The 20159-nt window shown below is 44.8% G+C and overlaps 1 protein-coding gene across 6 annotated transcripts in view; it reads right to left on the bottom strand.

The window, feature by feature from the left end:
• The window catches only part of LOC139273075 (transcriptional-regulating factor 1), a 309697-nt gene that overhangs the window by 60043 nt on the left and 229495 nt on the right, over window positions 1-20159 (bottom strand). For all 6 annotated transcript variants that reach the window (XM_070889402.1, XM_070889400.1, XM_070889397.1 and 3 more), the window contains 3 exons: window positions 18946-19085; window positions 15470-15573; window positions 5963-6038 (listed from right to left, as the gene is read on the bottom strand). In XM_070889402.1, the coding sequence (XP_070745503.1) occupies window positions 5963-6038; window positions 15470-15573; window positions 18946-19085 (320 nt within the window). The remainder of the gene's footprint in view (window positions 1-5962; window positions 6039-15469; window positions 15574-18945; window positions 19086-20159) is intronic.

Raw genomic sequence — 20159 nt, 5'->3', positions numbered from 1 at the left:
GCCCAACCTACTCAACCTTTCCTCATAAGTCAACCCTCTCATCTCTGGAATCAACCTAGTGAACCTTCTCTGAACTGCCTCCAAAGCAAGTATATCCTTTCGTAAATATGGAAACCAAAACTGCACGCAGTATGCCAGGTGTGGGCTCACCAATACCTTGTATAACTGTAGCAAGACTTCCCTGCTTTTATACTCCATCCCCTTTGCAATAAAGGCCAAGATTCCATTGGCCTTCCTGATCACTTGCTATACTGCATACTATCTTTTTGTGTTTCATGCACAAGCACCCCCAGGTCTTGCTGTACTGCAGCACTTTGTAATCTTTCTCCATTTAAATAATAACTTGCTCTTTGATTTTTTTCTACAAAAGTGCATGACCTCACACTTTCCAACATTATACCCCATCTGCCAAATTTTTGCCCACTCACTTAGCCTGTCTAACGTGAGGTTTATGTTACATACATCACAAATTCATTCTAATCAATACAAAGACCTATACGAGACAATAAGTCAAGTCAGGTGGAATCTATCAATGCAAAATTTCTGTTCATCTACAAGAATATTTAGCTTTGCTCATTTTATTTCTGCATTGAATTATATACATGGTATTTGCAGAGTAATTGTAAATAAATATTAGTTGCTTTAAGTTCAACAAACTACATGTAATACTCTGGAGAGTGAGCAGCATAGCACGAGACTGTGGTCAACCCAGTATGCAGGTTATCCAAGTGAGTCATTGGTACTCCTCTGGGTTATGGAACTCTACAAATGCAGAACACCTAAAAGATGTAACTGGGGAGGGAGACATTGACTCAATAAAGTAGGAAGGAAGAGAGGAAATAGAAGAGATAAGTAAAGTTAACTCTAGGGTTCAGTATAAGGAATAGTCTTATTAATAGTTACCTCTAGTTTATAAAAAGGAATTTTTTTCTAAATATTTCCATTTTCAGGGCCATTCTAAGGAGCAATAATTCCAACAGCTAAGTAGACTTCATCATCATAGGCAGTCCCTCGGAATCGAGGAAGACTTGTTTCCACTCTTAGAATGAGTCCTTAGGTGGCTGAACAGTCCAATACGAGAATCACAGTTCCTGTCACAGGTGGGATAGTCGTTGAGGGAAGGGGAGGGTGGGACAGGTTTGCCGCACACTATCCGCTGCCTGCGCTTGATTTCTGTATGCTCTCGGCGATGAGACTCGAGGTGCTCAGCGCCCTCCCAGATGCACTTCCTCCACTTAGGGCAGTGTTTGGCCAGGGTCTCCCAGGTGTCAGTAGGGATGTTGCACTTTTTCAGGGAGGCTTTGAGGGTGTCCTTGTAACATTCCCTCTGCCCACCTTTGGCTCGTTTGCTGTGAAGGAGTTCCGAATAGAGCACTTGCTTTGGGAGTCTCGTGTCTGGTATGCGAACAATGTGGCCTGCCCAGCGGAGCTGATCGAGTGTGGTCAGTGCTTCAATGCTGGGGATATTAGCCTGGTCAAGGATGCTAATGTTGGTGCGCTTGTCCTCCCAAGGGATTGGTGGGATCTTGCGGAGGCATCGTTGGTGGTATTTCTCCAGCGACTTGAGGTATCTAATGTACATGGTCCATATCTCAGCCATACAGGAGGGCGGGTATTACTACAGCCCTGTAGACCATAAGCTTAGCTTGGTGGCAGTTTTGAGGGCCTAGTCTTCAAACACTCTTTTCCTCAGGCATACTGGAGCGGTGTTGGATCTTGTCGTCAATGCCTGCTCTTGTTGATAGGAGGCTCCGGAGATAAGGGAAGTAGTCCACATTGTCCAGGGCTGCGCCGTGGATCTTGATGACTGGGGGGCAGTGCTGTGCGACGAGGACAGGCTGCTGGAGGACCTTTTTCTTATTGATATTTAGTGCAAGGCTCATGCTTGTGTACAACTCATTAAATACGTCAACTATGTCCTGGAGTTCAGCCTCTGCATGTGCGTCGTCCTCGTACTGCAGCTCGACGACAGAGGTTGGGGTGGTCTTGGATCTGGCCTGGAGACGGCGAAGGTTGAACAGGTTCCCACTGGTTCTGTAGTTTAGTTCCACTCCAGCGGAGAGCTTGTCGACTGTGAGGTGGAGCATGGCAGTGAGGAAGATTGAGAAGAGGGTTGGGGCGATGATGCAGCCCGACTTGACCCTGGTCCGGATGTGGATTGGGTCTGTGATGGATCCGTTGGTAAGGACCACGGCCTGCATGTTGTCGTGGAGCAGACGGAGGATGGTAATGTACTTTTGGGGGCATCTGAAACGGAGGAAAACACTCCATAGACCTTCGCAGTTGACAGTGTCAAAGGCTTTTGTAAGGTCGAAGGCGGCCATGTATAAGGGCTGGCGCTATTCCCTGCATTTTTCCTGTAGCTGTCGCGCTGCAAAAATCATGTCCGTTGTGCCCTGTAGGGGACGAAATTTGCACTGTGACTCCGGGAGGAGCTCCTCGACCACAGGGAGAGGATGGTTGAGGAGGACTCTAGCGACGACTTTCCCAGTGGCTGATAGCAGGGAGGTTCCTCTGTAGTTGCCGCAGTCAGACTTGTCCCCTTTTTAAAGATGGTCACGATCACTGCATCTCTGAGATCTCCCGGCATGCTCTCTTGCCTCCAGATGAGAGAGAGGAGGTCATGTATTCGTGCCAAAAGTGCCTCTCTGCCACACTTCAGCGCCTCAGCAGGGATTCCATCCGCTACCATAGCCTTGTTGTTTTTAAAGCTGTCTTATGGCTTTTTCTACCTCGTGCAGTGTTGGGGTCTTACTGAGGTGGTGGCGGGTAGCATGCTGCGGGATGGAGTCGAGAACACTCGAGTCAAAGGCAGAGTCTCGATCGAGGAGATCTTCGAAGTGCTCCCTTCCAGCGGGTCCTGACTGCCTCGGTGTCCTTGATGAGTGTTTCCCCGTTCTTGGCCAGCAGTGGGGTGGGGACTTGGGTGTTTGGACCGTAGGTGGTCTTGACTGCGATGAAGAATCCTCGCACATCATGGCTGTCGGCCAAGTAGACTTATCAGGTGGCAGAACATACGCCACTGCGTAGGGCATATCTGTTTTCCAACATTAGCAGTGTGATCAGATTTCTTAAAAAATAAATGTCAAACACCAGTGGGTGTGAAGAAAATGACCAAATAGTTAATCTGGGAAAATTGGTTACTATGGCAAAGAGCTCAATTACCAAGTGATACAATTAAGATTAGAAAGTTGGGAATTAGAAAGCAAGTCAACCTGAAGCAGATTGCACATGAAGCAATTAAATAGATTTCTGGAGAGAAAAGGATCCAGATATGTGGGAAGGAAGCAGGTAGGTGAAGTTCAAGTCCATCAAAAAGGAACTAAATAGATTTTCCTTATTCCAAAAATCCTTGATGCTCTATAATCAGTAGCCTGGGTACAATATGCAAATCAAGGTCCCACACTTTATTTAGGACGCTGATGTAATTTTGGCCTTCCACTGCAGAGGCACGCAAGTGGAACTGAGCATTAAAGGGACGGCTGGTTCGGCCAAATTGGGAAAGGGATTACAAATAAAGCTTTGTCAAAAATGCTGTAGTGATCCTGCTGGAAATCCCACAAAAATATTCCACCCATTGCTAGTTTCTTTTTAGCACCCAAATGCTCCACTGCTGGCTCAGCTCCACAGAAGACCCGCCAGATTACAACTCCCACCCACCCGTGGCCGATGGGCGAGCTGCCTGCTGGTCAATAGTATTGTAATGAGGCCAGACCGTAAAAATGGTTCGGGCCTCAGGCCAACATCATTGGGCGGACATAGCGGATGGCGCACCCGGCACCTGAATAATGTGCGAATTGAAAATTCCATCCACCCCTTCTCAGACGTGATGGAAAGGATCGTAACAACAATGCACAAAATGCTGATCTGTACGATTTGGCTTATGGGTTTGTCAATGTTCAGCTGTGTTTGCAGTTATGCTATTTTCTCATTGAACCTGCATGAACTGAGACAACAATGCAGCTTTACTGGAAAGCAAGGAGACCAACAAAGGACAACATCAGCAAATAGTAATCATGTCCCACACAAAGGAACTGAATGAACAGTTGAAAAGTTGACACGTCATCAACCAAGAGACAGACAACTTGCACTGAGACACAGGAAATCAACTTTAAATTGGGAAGTAGCTAATACTTGATTGACGTTTTGAATATGCAAGAACTGAAACCCCCAATAAAAATTATATTTTTAAACCTCTGAATGAGCTAACTTGCTGCATAAGATTGCAAATTGAAGATGCAAAAAATATATTTTTCCTCTTTTTTCCAGTTGATTTTATTACGATCAGAAGAAAAGTCCAATTTGAAAGAATAATAATTAAAACTGTGAAATGGGAGTTGTAGGCTAGGGGACTGACGGGCTGCCACAGTCATTATTTTTCACCATTATGGCCATTTTGTACTCCCATTCTGTTGGTGAAGTCATGCTATTGTATAAAAAGGGCTGTTTCACCATAGGATCAAACCCATACTTCAGCTTCACAAGTGTGAGCACAAACAAGCTACTCAGCCAGCTAGCACGGCTGATGAAGATAGGAAGGAGAGAATCAAAGAATCAAAATGTCCAGGTAAAAGTACAAATATTCAACATCACTGAAGGAAGAATGAATTCTACTCAAACAACTTGCATTTATACAGCACCTTCACCGTAATAAATCATCCCAAGGCGCTTCACAGTAACATTATCAAACAAAGTTCGACACCAAGCCACATGAGGAGATATTAGCACAGATGATCAAAAGCTTGGTCAAAGAGGTAGGTTTTAAGGAGCATCTTAAAGGAGAGAGAAGTAGGGAGGTGGAGAGGTTTAGGGAAGGAAGTCCAGAGCTTAGGGCCTAGGCAGCTGAAGGCATGGCCACCAATGGTGGAGCGATTAAAATAGGGGATGTGAAAAAATCCAGAATTGGAGGAGCGCAGAGATCTTGGAAGGTTGGACGGCTGGAGGAGGTTACAGAAATAGGGTGGGGCGAGGCCATGGAGGGATTTGAAAACTAGGGCCAGAATTTTAAAAATGTAAGCCAATGTAGGTCAGCGAGCAAAGGGGTGATGGGCGATCGAGACTTGGTGCAAGTTAGGATACTAGCAGCAGAGTTTTGGAAGCGCTCAAGTTTATGCAGGGTGGAGAGCATTGAAAGAATCAAGTTTAGAGGTAACAAAGGCATGGAGGAGGGTTTCAGCAGCAGATGAGTTGAGGCAGCGGCATTGTCGGGGGCGATGTTCTGCTGGAAGTCGGCGGTATTGGCGATGGTGCGAATATGTGGTCGGAAGCTCATCTCGGGGTCAATTACCAAGGTTGCGCACAGTCTGGTTCAGCCTCAGACAGTTGCCAGGAAGAGGGATGTAGTCAGTGGCTAGGGAACAGAGTTTGTAGTGGAGACCGAAGAGAGTGGGGCTTCAATCTTCCCAATATTTAGTTGGAGGAAATTTCTGCTCATCCAGTACTGGATGTCAGACAAGCAGTCTGACAATTTAGAGACAGTGGAGGGGTCGAGAGGTAGTAATGAGGTAGAGCTGGGTGTTTTCAGTGTATATGTGGAACCTGACGCGTTTTTGGATGATGTGACAGAGTGGCAGCATGTCAATGAAAAATCAGTGAACAGAGCCAATTCAGTGAAATGTGACACTGCCTGACGAGTGTTCATCAGGTAAAAGAAATGCTTACATTTTAAATAGTAGTTTCCATAAAGCTTGTTGACCCAGCCTAGCACAACACATTTGCGACTTATGCACTTGTCTTGTATGGGTAGGTCCACATGAGTATTGTATCACATAGGATACAGAGTCTCTCATCAACATAATCAACATAAATTGACATTTAAAACAAATAATTATTACTTTGAATGTTCTTATTGCAAAATGAGGAACAACTATTTTGATAAGTTATCATTGACAGCTATAAAATCCTATATTCAACACAGGCTAACATAGCAAGCGAGAAGAGAGTTGTGGTGAAAGCGACATACCCGCGTAGTGATAATCTGCCAATGGATGAGATTTGGCTTGAATAGGCATCTTCAACAGCAAAATCTCCACCGCCACCTGGCATAAAAGGAAACAGAAATAGTTTAAAATGGCAAATTATTTATTCAATGTTTTGGTAGTATCCTTAAGGGACACAGTAAGCAAGTAAAACAAAACAGAAAAGCAAGACATGCTTTATCCTATTAGAGACTATGCCATTATATTATTTCAGGCTGGGCATTTTTGCTCTATAAAAGGTTATTTACATTAGTTTGTGCTACACTCAAATGTGAGAGAGGCTGTGGGGGTGGAGAGCGAGAGAGGCTGTGGGGTGGGGGGTTTGCGAAAGAGTGAGAGAGAGAGAGAGACACTAGGGGGTTGGGGGGAGAGGGGGGAGAGAGCGAGAGGCACGGGGGGTGGGGGAAGAGAAGAGGCAGGCTGAGGGTGGGGGGTTTGCGAAAGAGAGTGGGGGGGGAGAGAGAGAGAGAGAGAGAGAGAGAGAGAGAGAGAGAGAGAGAGAGAGAGAGGTTTGTGGGGTAGAGAGAGGGGGGGAAAGAGAGCAAGAGGCTGGGTGGGGCAGAGAGAGAGAGAGAGAGAGAGAGAGAGAGAGAGAGAGAGAGAGAGAGAGAGAGAGGGGGGGGCGTCTGGGGGGTGAGAGAGATAAGTATTTTTCTTTTTAACATGTCGCAAAAATGTATTTCCCAGTAATGAACTATGAATTCTAAAACCCCCACCAAAAACACTTGGGATAGCTAATTGCAGTCATATAGGCCCCAAGGGGGGGGGGGAAAAGAGAAGTTGGGGCGGGGGCCGGGTGGGGGGGGAGGGTGTGGAGGAGGATGCACATGTGCTGAGGTAAGGCACTTTGGCTGGCCCTTGCTGTCTTCTGGGAAGCTCTGTCACTTCCAAAAGTCAAAGTGGATCGAGGTACAATTTGCAGAGTGAGACCTTGGGATGGGCGGTTCCAGTTACACATTCCTGTGAAACTTCAGGGTGTGGCTTATCCTCCAGGGGACCAATCATAAACAAACGGTGGAGCATGGTGGTCATTTTGCAGTACAAATAAGCACATCCTTAAATCAAGGCCCTGTCTACTCTCTCAGGTGGATGTAAAAGATCCCATGACACTATTTCAAAAAATAGCAGGGGAGTTATCCCTGGGGTCCTGGCCAATATTTATCCCTCAATCAACACAACAAAAACAGATAATCTGGTCATTATCACACTGCAGTTTGTGGGAGCTTGCTGAGCGCAAATTGGCTGCCAAGTTTCCTACATTACAACAGTGACGACACTTCAAAAGTACTTCATTGGCTGTAAAGTGCTTTAAGACACCCTGTGGTCGTGAAAGGCGTTATATAAGTCTTTCTTTCTTTTTAACATGTCGCGAAAATGTATTTCCCAGTAATGAACTATGAATTCTAAAACCCCCACCAAAAACACTTGGGATAGCTAATTGCAGTCATATCGGCCCCAAGTTTCCACATGATTTGCTCCTGATTTTTAGGAGCAACTGGTGTCGAACGGAGTATCTTAGAAATCGGAATTCTCACCATTTAGTTTGCTCCAGTTCTCGTCAGTTAGAACAGTTTCACTTTGGAACAGAATTTTTTTTTCAAAGGGGGGCGTGTCCGGTCACTTACGCCTGTTTCAAAGTTTCGTGAGTGAAAACTTACTCCAAACTAACTTAGAATGGAGTAAGTGAAGATTTTTGTCCGCTCGAAAAAACCTTGTCTACACTTTAGAAAATCAGGCGTAGGTTACAAATCAGGCGTAGGGAATTGGAGGGGGGGTGTTTAAAGGGAAGTTTATAAACATTAAACACTTCAGTTTTACAAATAAAGAGCCATCATCAATAATAAATGATAAATACATCAATAAATCAACCAATAATTCAATCAAAAAAAATTAAGAAGAAATAATTTGTTTTTTTAAAATCAATAAATAAAACATTTTCTACTTACCGACTGCAGCACCGGGAGCCCTCCAACAGCGTGCTGGGATGTCCCCCTCCCCCCCCTCAGTGTGTCTCTGTCAGTGTCTCTATCTCTCTGTCTGTGTGTGTCTCTCATTCTCTGTCTGTCAGTGTCTGTGTTTCTGACAGCGAGGGGAGGGGGAGGAGGGGTGTAGAGGGAGAGAGGGGGGAGCAGAGGGAGGGAAGGGGAGAAGGGAGATGGGGGGGGGGGGGAGGGGAAGGAGATGGGGGGGGAGGGGAAGGAGATGGGGGGGGAGGGGAAGGAGATGGGGGGGAGGGGAAGGAGATGGGGGGGGAGGGGAAGGAGATGGGGGGGGAGGGGAAGGAGATGGGGGGGGGGGGAGGGGAAGGAGATGGGGGGGGAGGGGAAGGAGATGGGGGGGGGGAGGGGAAGGAGATGGGGGGGAGGGGAAGGAGATGGGGGGGGAGGGAAAGGAGATGGGGGGAGGGAAAGGAGATATGGGGGGGGAGGGGAGGAGATATGGGGGGGGAGGGGAGGAGATATGGGGGGGAGGGGAGGAGATGAGATATGGGGGGGAGGGGAGGAGATGGGGGGGGGGGGAGGGGACGAGATGGGGGGGGGAGGGGACGAGATGGGGGGGGGGGGAGAGGGGAGAAGATGGGGGGGGGGGGAGAGGGGAGAAGATGGGGGGGGGGGAGGGGAGGAGAAGGGGGAGGGAGGCTGAACGGGCCGGGCCCGAGACTTCGGGCAGGGCCTTTACAGGTAGGTGGCGTTGGGTCGGGTCGGGGGGAGGGAGGTCAGGTCGGATCCAGTCCGGGGGGGGGGGGGGGGGGGCGCGAGGGAGCGGGAGTCGGGTCGGGGGGCATGGGGGGGAAAGCGGGAGTCGGGTCGGTGTTGGTCCCGGTCGGTCGGGTGGGGAGGGGGGAGAAGCGGGAGTCGGGTCGGTGTTGGGTCCGGTCTGAAGGCGGGGGGCGGAAATGGGAGTCGAGTCGGGTCGGGAGGAAGCAGAAGCTGGGCGTGGGAGGAGCCTTATTCACGCAGCCCCAGTGAGGCCATTCGGGCCCCTCCCACACAGTTTCGGGCGCCTGGAGCTACTGCACTTGTGCGCCCACTGTAGCGCGCATGTGCAGAGGTCCCGGCACTGTTTTCGGCGCAGGGACCTGGCTCCGCCCCCGACAGTTCGTGCTGCGCCGCGCCGAGGGCCAGAGGATCTGCAGGGAGGTGGAGAATCTGGAGGGTTTTTTTAGGCGCATTTTGTGGCGCGAAAAACGGGCGTCCAGGTTGGGACTGCGCCGTTCTAGGCGCAGCTTGAAACTTAGGCCCATAATGACATATATCTTAAGGTTTCACATCATCATCATCACCCTTTCACCAATGACACAGTGCCTCATTTGTTAATGTCTCACATTAATGGACAGAAAACTGGGTTAGTGAATTAAGTCATTGGCGATTATGTAAGTTAAGGAGGTAAACCAATGATAAATATTTGTGGAACCTCCAGGATTGTAAGATATCATCAGAAATACTAAACAGCTTTAGAACTTACTGCCAGGGCTTAGCTATCCGACATAGAACTTACAGCATAAGCCTTATTCAAATTCAGCAGATAATTGGCAGTGTTGGCTAAATACGATAAAACAGATGCTAAAGGAAAGTGCTGTATGCATTCATTTTGCTGTGGAAAGGAACAGAAATCTGATAGGTTGATTTGGTATAATCTTCTTTTCCTTTTAGTATTTTCTCTTTCTTTTCAATATCCTAATTCTGCTCATTATCTGATAACTTATTGTGTAAAGAAATTATAAAAGAGGTTTGATTGATGATTGCTGTCATCCACACTTTGATCTCTAAGCTCGATATAGTCGGCTATATAAATGGAACAAATCATCACACCCTGAAGCATTAGCATCTGGAAAACAAAACTTTAATCAACTTGTAGATTTCCAACATTTTAAATTTTTACTTCACATTTCCGCAATTGCTTTTTTCCCCTTTTCATAGAAGTTTATCTATGCAATGCGTGCAAAGGATGTACAGGGGTGGTTTTCTGGAGGATTATTCCTCAGGATACAAAATTTTCTCTACAACTGTCAAAATATAAATATTCTTTATTTTGTAAAATCTACAAAAACAAAATTGACAAAGCACTGTATCAGCAGATCTTCCACAATTTTGTTTCTTCTATAAATAATTAATCTGAACAAAATGTTAAATGAAAAGCTTCTGCAACGATAAAGTGAAATGGAAGTTGGTTTTAATTATAAGCAGCTGTAAAATGTATTAAACTCTAGTGATTTGATAACAATCTTCATTTTCCACTGCAAACATCTGCTATCACTGCAGTTCAAATGATTTAAAATAAAATACAAAATGGATCCGGGCATCGTGCCGGAGGATTGGAGGACTGCTAATGTCGTACCCTTGTTTAAGAAGGGAGAAAGGGATAGACAGAGTAACTACAGGCCTGTCAGCCAAATCTCAGTGGTGGGAAAATTATTGGAAAAAATCCTGAAAGACAGGATAAATCTGCATTTGGAAAGGCAAGGATTAATTAGGGGCAGTCAGCACGGATTTGTTAAGGGAAGATCGTGTTTGACTAACCTGATTACCTCCTCAAAAAATTCAATCAAGAAGGTCGATGAGGGTGGTGTGTACGATGTAGTATATATGGACTTTAGCAAGGCTTTTGATAAGGTCCCACATGGTAGACTGATCATGAAGGTTAAAGCCCATGGGATACAAGGCAAAGTGTCAAGTTGGATCCAAAATTGGCTTGGAGGTAGGAAGCAAACGGTAATGATTGATGGATGTTTGTGACTGGAAGAATGTTTCCAGTGGGGTTCCGCAGGGCTCAGTATTGGGTCCCTTGCTTTTTGTGGTATATATCAACGATTTAGATTTGAATATAGGGAGTATGATTAAGAAGTTTGCAGACGACACTAAAATTGGCCGTGTGGTTGATAATGAAGAGGAAAGTCATGGGCTGCAGGAGGAGATCAATCTCCTGGTCAGGTGGGCAGAGCAGTGGCAAATGGAATTTAATTCGGAGAAGTGTGAGGTAATGCACTTTGGGAGGGCTAACAAGGAAAGGGTATACACATTAAGTGGTAGGCCACTGAATAGTGTAGATGAACAAAGGGGCCTTGGAGTGCTTGTCCACAGATCCCTGAAAGTAACAGGCCAGGTGGATAAGGTAGTTAGGAAGGCATAGGGAATGCTTGTCTTTATTGGCTGAGGCATAGAATACAAGAGCAGGGAGGTTATGCTTAAGTTGTATAATACTTTGGTTAGACTACAGCTGGAGTACTGCGTACAGTTCTGGTCGCCATATTATAGGAAGGATGTGATTGCACTCGAGAGGGTGCAGAGGAGATTTACTAGGATGCTGCCTGGAATGGAGAATCTTAGTTATGAGGACAGATTGGATAGGCTGGGTTTGTTCTCATTGGAACAGAGGCGGTTGAGAGGAGACCTCATTGAGGTGTACAAAATATTGAGGGGCCTGGATATAGGAGAGTAAGAGCCTATTTCCATTGGTGGAAGGGTCTATTATGAGAGGTTTTAAGGTGGTTGGTGGAAGGTTTAGAGGGGATTTGGGGAGATTTGGGGGGGGGGGGGCTTCTTTACGCAGTGGGTTGTGGGGATCTGGGACTCGCTGCCTGGAAGAGTGGTGAATGCAGAAACCCTCACCACTTTTAAGGGATGGTTGGATGGGCACTTAAAAGTGCTGTAACCGGCAGGGTTACGGACCCAGAGCTGGTAATTGGGATTAGACTGGATGACCTTTTGTTGGACGGCACAGTGTAAGGAATAGAGTTATAGCAGGCAAAGAGCAGACAGATAGGTGGTCACAACACAATGCTGAAGGTAGTGAACTGATCAGTATTAGGAGGGTCTGAGGAATCGGTGATGGTATGGATTATAATTGCCTATTGTATGTAACACTTGCTTATGTAGGTACAGCACACTGATAGCAATTAAAGCTGTATGGGTAATTCATCCTTAACCTTGGTAGCACATAACAAAATAGCAAAAGTCAACAGTTACAATTTTGATTAGAAGTCTCTGAAGAAGAGATAAGAAAGCCAGTATTTTGGAACAGTTACTTCAGGCGTCATGGACTATGGCAAAGTGCAAATCACGGAACAAACACAATTAACATATGATGGGGGATGGACATTTGCATGTACCACTCAGAGCCTGGATGATGTGGAATCGGTGTGGGTGGAGCTGCGGAATTCCAAAGGGCAAAAAATGCTAGTGGGAGTTGTGTACAGACCATCAAACAGTAGTAGTGAGGTTGGGGACAGCATCAAAAAAGAAATAAGGGATGTGTGCAATAAAAAGTACAGCAGTTATCATGGGCGACTTTAATCTATATATTGATTGGGCTAACCAAATTGGTAGCAATGCGGTGGAGTTAGATTTCCTGGAGTGTATTAGGGATGGTTTTCTAGACCAATATGTCGAGCAACCAACTAGAGAGCTGGTCATCCCAGACTGGGTGATGTGTAATGAGAAGGGACTAATTAGCAATCGAGCTGTGCGAGGCCCCTTGGGGAAGAGTGACCATAATATGGTAGAATTCTTTATTAAGATGGAGGATGACACAGTCAATTCGGAAACTAGGGTCCTGAACTTAAGGAAAGGTAACTTCGACGGTATGAGGTGTGAATTGGCTAGGATAGACTGGCAAAGGGTACTTAAAGGGTTGACAGTGGATAACCAATGGCAAACATTTAAAGATCACATGGATGAACTTCAGCAATTGTACATCCCCGTCTGGAGTAAAAATATAACGGTGAAGGTGGCTCAACCATGGCTAACAAGGGAAATTAAGGATAGTGTTAAAGCCAAGGAAGAGGCATATAATTTGGCTAGAAATAGCAACAAACCTGAGGACTGGGAGAAATGTAGAATTCAACAGAGGAAGACTTAGGGTTTAATTAAGAGGGGGGAAAATAGAGTACGAAAGGAATCTTGCAGGGAACACAAAAACTGACTGCAAAAGCTTCTATAGATATGTGAAGAGAAAAAGATTAGTGAAGGCAAACGTAGATCCCTTGCAGTCGGATTCAGGTGAATTTGTAATGGGGAACAAAGAAATGGCAGACCAATTGAACAAATACTTCGGTTCTGTCTTCACGAAGGAAAACACAAATAATGTACTAGGGGACAGTAGGTCTAGTGAGCAGGAGGAACTGAAGGATATCCTTATCAGGCGAGAAATTCTGTTAGGGAAATTGATGGGATTGAAGGACGATAAATCCCCGGTGCCTGATAGTCTGCATCCCAGAGTACTTAAGGAAGTGGCTGGAAATAGTGGATGCATTGGTAATCATTTTCCAACAGTCTATTGATTCTGGATCAGTTCCTATGGACTGGAGGGTAGCTAATGTAACACCACTTTTTAAAAAAGGAGGGAGAGAGAAAATGGATAATTATAGACCGGTTCGCCTGACATCAGTAGTGGGGAAAATGTTGGAATCAATTATTAAAGATGAAATAGCAGCGCAGTTGGAAAGCAGTGACAGGATCGGTCCAAGTCAGCATGGATTTATAAAAGGGAAATCATGCTTGACAAATCTTCTGGAATTTTTTGAGGATGTAACTAGCAGAGTGGACAAGGGAGAACCAGTGGATGTGGTGTATTTGGACTTTCAAAAGGCTTTTGACAAGGTCCCGCACAAGAGATTGGTGTGCAAAATCAAAACGCATTGTATTGGGGGTAAAGTACTGACGTGGATAGAGAACTGGTTGGCAGACAGGAAGCAGAGAGTCGGGATAAACGGGTCCTTTTCAGAATGGCAGGCAGTGACTAATGGCGTGCTGCAGGGCTCAGTGCTGGGACCTCAGCTCTTTACAATATACATTAATGTTTTAGATAGAGGAATTGAGTGTAATATCTCCAAGTTTGCGGAGGACACTAAACTGGGTGGCGGTGTGAGCTGTGAGGAGGACGCTAAGAGGCTGCAGGGTGACTTGGACAGGTTAGGTGAGTGGCCAAATACATGGCAGATGCAGTATAATGTGGATAAATGTGAAGTTATCCATTTTGGGGGCAAAAACACGAAGGCAGAATATTATCTGGATGGCGGCAGATTAGGAAAAGGGGAGGTGCAACGAGACCTGGATGTCATGGTTCATCAGTCAATGAAAGTGGGCATGCAGGTACAGCAGGCGGTGAAGGCGGCAAAATGGTATGTTGGCCTTCATAGCAAGGGGATTTGAGTATAGGAGCAGGGAGGTCTTACTGCAGTTGTACAGGGCCTTGGTGAGGCCTCACCTGGAATATTGTGTTCAGTTTTGGTCTCCTAATCTGAGGAAGGACGTCCTTGCTATTGAGGGAGTGCAGCGAAGGTTCACCAGACTGATTCCTGGGATGGCTGGACTGTCATATGAGGAGAGACTGGATCAACTGGGCCTTTATTCACTGGAGTTTAGAAGGATGAGAGGGGATCTCATAGAAACATATAAAATTCTGATGGGACTGGACAGGTTAGATGCGGGAAGAATGTTCCCGATGTTGGGGAAGTTCAGAACCAGGGGACGTAGTCTTAGGATAAGGGATAGGCCATTGGCACCGAGATGAGGAGAAACTTCTTCACTCAGAGAGTTGTTAACCTATGGAATTCCCTGTCGCAGAGTGTTGTTGATGCCGTTCATTGGATATATTCAAGAGGGAGTTAGATATGGTCCTTACGGCTATGGAGAGAAAGCAGGAAATAAGTATTGAGGGAATGATCAGCCACGATCTTATTGAATGGTGGTGCAGGCTCGAAGGGCCGAATGGCCTACTCCTGCACCTATTTTCTATGAATCAGTCTGATGAGAGACGACAAATCAATGTAACTCCGCTGATAGCACTAGACCTAGCAATGATTTTCCAGGAGGGTAGCTCCTCTCCAAAACCTGTATAAATTATTACTTGAAACCCCTTGTATTTTGAAGGTTCCACGATTGAACTTTCCCTTGCATTTGCTCGAAATAAAGCCGGTTGAATAGAAGGTTTTGTTTGTTTGATTCTGTGGTCGTTATACGGAGGGCGAGGTGTCGATTACCTATATCAGGTAGTCCGCCTCTAGGGAGAAAAGTCTTCTTTTTACCCCAACAAGCAGATATAATGGTAAGTACTTCAGGGAATTGAATACGGCCAGGGTGATCTCCTGGACTAGTTTTGATCGCCTGGATGGGTCGAAGAGAAAGTTTCCCAGATTTTTTCTCCCAAAATAGGCCTGGGTTTTTAAATCTGGTTTTTGCCTCTCAGGAGATCACATGGCTCTGGTTGGGGTGGAGTGTAGAATGTTTCAGTATAAGGGGTGTCGCAGTTGTGTGAGGCGAACTGGTTGGACTGGGTGCTCTTTGCCTTTCCGTCATTGTTCAGAGGTTTATATGTAACCTTTAGGGCTGCTGACCAACAGCCTTGCGACTCTGTCGGCCAGCGTGGGCACGATGGGCCGAAATGGCCTCCTTCTGCACTGTAAATTTCTATGTTTCTATGTATGTTGTGCAAGCAGTATATCATCCCAGTTAATAACCAGCAATCAGAGCATGTTTTAATATCGTACTTACCAAAATGTTACCGTCTGCCTCAAAAAGACAATGTAGGGCAAGTTCTCGATTCGTCCCACCACCTGGCAGCACACTGGAGCAAGCCATGTTCAGCACATCTTCCACTATAAAAACATTAAGTTTATACAATTTCTAAACATTTAAAAGATATCTCCAACTTCATAAGCGAAATGAAGTAGTTAAAGATTACATCGCACGCTTCAAAGAACAGAGGAATTATTTTGTTCTACAATTATCCCTCAACAGATTAACTGATGGTTTATCTAATTGTTGTTTGTTGGATTTGCTATGCATAAAATGGCCTGCACAACTGCTTCAAAAGTACTCCATTAGCCGTGAAACGCTTTGGAATATTTTTAGGACGCAAAAGGCCCTACGTAAATGCAAATTTTCTTTTTTTCTGTAAGTACACAAGAAGCAAACATAAACCTTGGTGCTTTCTTCAAAGAAACAGAATTGTGGTGAAACCCTTAAAACTAAGCTGCATTTAAAAAATACCAATGGATTCAATTGATGAACTAGCTGTCATGTATCCGACATGACCACTGTTGGTACCATATCAAGGTGTGCCACCAGAGGACACAGCAGTGGGAGACTTGTAGGTTACCTGTACAGATGTGCCTGGCCTAGTATAAAAGGCAGGCCACCAGGTGTGATCCTCACTCTGGAATGAACTAATAAAGGACGAAGGTCACTTCAGTTCAAGTACAACACACTGCCTCGTGGAGTGGTTGTTCGAGCATCTAAGGATACAACACTAGCTAACAATAATTTAAATGTCTTATACACAACGAATTTTCAACATGTGTGTGTTTTTCCCACAACTGTTGAATGTTGGACAAAGATACATTGCCAGTAAAATTATTTAGTTTTATTGGATAATGTCTCATTCAAGTAAAAGTAAAGAAAACCTGTGATAATATACTTGTGCTGTAGACTGGCTTCGTGGAAAGATGCAATTTCAGGCTTGAAGTTCTCAACAGGGCACATCCGTGGTCTCGGCTGCATTGTCAGAGATAGATACCAAGCACAGGCTAGACTGTGTTCGACAGGGAGGAAGAGGGGTGAGGGTAAAGAAAAAAACTCTCTGCCCCAGTGATTGCCTCAAAGCATGGCACTGGGACTTAAGAAGGTAGTCTACCCACTCTTTACAAAACAGAATATGCCTAGCCATAATACAACAACAAAGGAGAGAGAAAGTAAAGTTTTTCTCCCCTCCTCCAAACAACCCACCCCCTGAACCCTCATTTCCTGGAGGTGTCAACTCATGCTGGGGTATGACTGCACAAATGTACATTAGCGAAGTGGCTATTATTTGTGTATGAGCCTAGACATTAAATATTTGGGCAATGGCTTCCCATCTGATGTTCACACATGCACTTCCAGTAGAGGATGCAGGAACCCAATTTTTCTCCTCCCCTGGCCACAGATGTCGAAGTGAACCTGCAAAACCTCCACCATCACCTCCACTGAGATAAGCCAACTCAGCAGAGACCAGGGATTAAAGCTGTGACCTTCTCTGTCTGTATAATTCAGTAGCACACCACAGTGCATATTTGAGCTATTTGGATCCATTTCAGTATTTTTTGTATATAAACAGATTACAAAAAGAGCAACTCGATGGGAGAATGAGAAGAAACCTAGGGCTAGAAATTGTGTTGCGCCCCCGTTTGGGGCGATAACTTTTGCGGGAGCGCAAAGTATCGGCAGGCGCTACACAATTAAATCCGACGCAAAGAAAGCAAATGGCATGCTGGTCTTCATAGTGAGGGGATTTGAGCATAGGAGCAGGGAGGTCTTACTGCAGTTTTACAGGGCCTTGGTGAGACCACACCTTGAGCATTATGTGCAGTTTTGGTCTCCTAATCGGAGGAAGGACAGGTTTGCTATTGAGGGAGTGCAACGAAGGTTCACCAGACTGATTTTCGGGATGGCAGGACTGACATATGAGAAAAGACTGGATCAGCTAGGCTTATATTCATTGGAATTTAGAAGAATGAGAGGGGATCTCATAGAAACATATAAAATTCTGACGGGATTGGACAGGTTAGATGCAGGAAGAATGTTCCCGATGTTGGGGAAGTCCAGAACCAGAGGTCACAGTCTAAGGATAAGGGGTAAGCCATATAGGACCGAGATGAGGAGAAACTTTTTCACCCCGAGAGTTCTGAACCTGTGGAATTCTCTGCCACAGAAAGTTGTTGAGTACAGTTCGTTGGACATATTCAAAAGGGAGTTAGATGTGGCCCGTACGGCTAAAGGGATCAGGGGGTATGGAGAGAAGGTAGGGGTGGGGTACTGAGGTTGCATGATCAGTCATGATCATATTGAATGGCGGTGCAGGCTCGAAGGGCTGAATTTGCACCCATTTTCTATGTTTCTATGAACTTCCAGTTTAGTACTCCAGGATCGTAGTGGTGCGCTAAATCAAGCGTTATCAGTTCTCTTGGTGCGTTAAAGGGAGCAAGAGGGGCTGTAGTGGCAGAGCGCTGCACAATGTCCCGTGTAGCGCTGCAGGATTCACAGGCTCCTTAAAGGGAAGGGCCAATGCTGAGGTCATTTCAAGGTAAGGCTAGGAATGGTCGGCGAAGGCACCTGCGATCCACAAATAGCAGCTCTAAGCACTCAGAGTGCAGGGCTGATCAATCGCGGGTGCAAAAAAATTCAAAATACAGCACTGAAGTGATAAGATTATAGCCTACCTGACCACCACTGTCTTTAATTACCGCTCGTCAAGCGGCCGGCCGAGGTCACAACGCTGCCTGCAGCTGCCGTTGTTGACACCCGGCGATGCTGCATGGGGCGGAAGTGAATTTAAGATCCAGCGTGCTAACGGGGTGCTGACGTCACGATCTTCAGGGTGCAGGAGATCGGGGCAGTAAGTTTGCTGTCGGTAAGCTGTTAGCACCCCGTTATTGCATCCCCCCACACCTGAAGGCACTAACGGGAGGCACAAAGGTCAGTTTCTCCCCCTTATTTTGTTAAAATACTTTGACTTGATCAGAGGTTATGTATTTTTAATCTCTCAACAACTCTACAGAGATTTTGACATTATTTGAATTTGGAGCCAGATGATGTCAGTATCTCAATTGTCAGCTGGTGATTCCAAAAGAGTCCTGGATCCTGATCGAGAGAGAATCACCGAATATTCAATTTCAGTTCTGGCTGAATATAATCCAACACCCCGCTGTAACTGAATTTGAAAAAAAAAAATCATTAATGCCATCCAAAATGGAATCCTGAACCACAACAGCAACCAATCACTGCTAACTAAGCTGATGTTGGGGCCCCCATGAGGTTATGGAAAGATTTTTTTTTTAAACTTGAACTAAGGTAGGAAATTTAATCAAGTTAAAATATTAAAGAAAAAGTAGTTTACATGGAAAATTACTTTACTTGACAGTAATATTCCCAATTGAAACCATTCTGTGTAACATGCTCAGATGCAAAGCATATTTACTAAAGAGGCACTATACCTTTTTGTTGTACTTCTGGGTCATCCAATTCACACCAAGGCTTCCACACCAAGTCAGCTTTGGAGACGTCTTTTTCAACCAATGCCCTGTCTTGCAATGCTGGGATTGCCGCTTGAAACCGCATTCCCATATTGATTCGCCTAACAAAATGAATAAGTATTTCAGTATTTGAGAGCACAGATTGAATGGTTACAAAATAAATAAGTACATTCAAGTTTTATTGGCAAGGCCCACAGTTTACAAGTCCTCTACGCAGAAAATTTTAACAAATGTAGTAATAAATCAACAATCCTTGCTGTGTCATATGAGGCACTACTTCAATTCAAATGGAAATCTTGGTGCAGGAAGGGTTAACTGAACAAAGTTACAAAGAGAATTAATTTAAAAACACAATTACAATTTCTGCCAGAATTTATCTTTTACAAAGCACAAGTAATCAATTTGTTAATTGAATTTTCTCAAATGAATATGGTATCTCCATAATAATTTTTCAAACTGGAACCGCTCAATTGGGTATGTAAACTAACACAAGTTAAATGAATAGGAGCAACATTTTAATTAACCTTGATTATAGCTTGCCAGAAATATTTCCCCCTTATATTCAAAGTTACATTAGTATTCAAATAACTAATTCAGCTTCAGAAGAATTATTTCATTGGAACAAAAAATATGCTGCAAGACTTTGTGAATGCAAATATTTAGATTTTCAAAACTGCAAATCAGCTCGAGCATTGGACTATATTTAGCTATTTCACAGAGTTTACATGGCTGCAATACCAAAGGGTTACAAGAATCCCAATAACAGAAGTTTAGATACACATACTAGAAGGGATCGGCTGACTCGTGCAACATACACAATTATAATCAGATTGACAGATTTTAGAAATCTCACTGAATTGGCCCGCTTTGAATCCTCAATGTTGACACTAGGTTATTTATCATATTGATAGCAATAAACCACAATGAAAAAATTGCACTTAAGTCAATCAACTTTCATGTTCTTGTCTGCTACTCATTACCTTAAATTGTTCCGACCACTATCACCACCAGTGACATACCTTTACCACCAATATTTCAATCAAGTGTTGTGTAGCTCTAAAGGCTCTCTATAGACAAGTTTGGAAGCACTTCCAACGTATTTCCACTATATTTTTCAAAATGAACTGCAATGTAAATTTCACATGCTAACCATGGACAAAATTGATGTCTGTTAG

This window comes from Pristiophorus japonicus, chromosome 9, assembly GCF_044704955.1.
Source record: "Pristiophorus japonicus isolate sPriJap1 chromosome 9, sPriJap1.hap1, whole genome shotgun sequence".
Taxonomy (NCBI): domain Eukaryota; kingdom Metazoa; phylum Chordata; class Chondrichthyes; family Pristiophoridae; genus Pristiophorus; species Pristiophorus japonicus.
The sequence above is the reverse complement of the archived record's forward strand: the minus strand, read 5'-3'. Positions and strand labels throughout refer to the sequence as shown.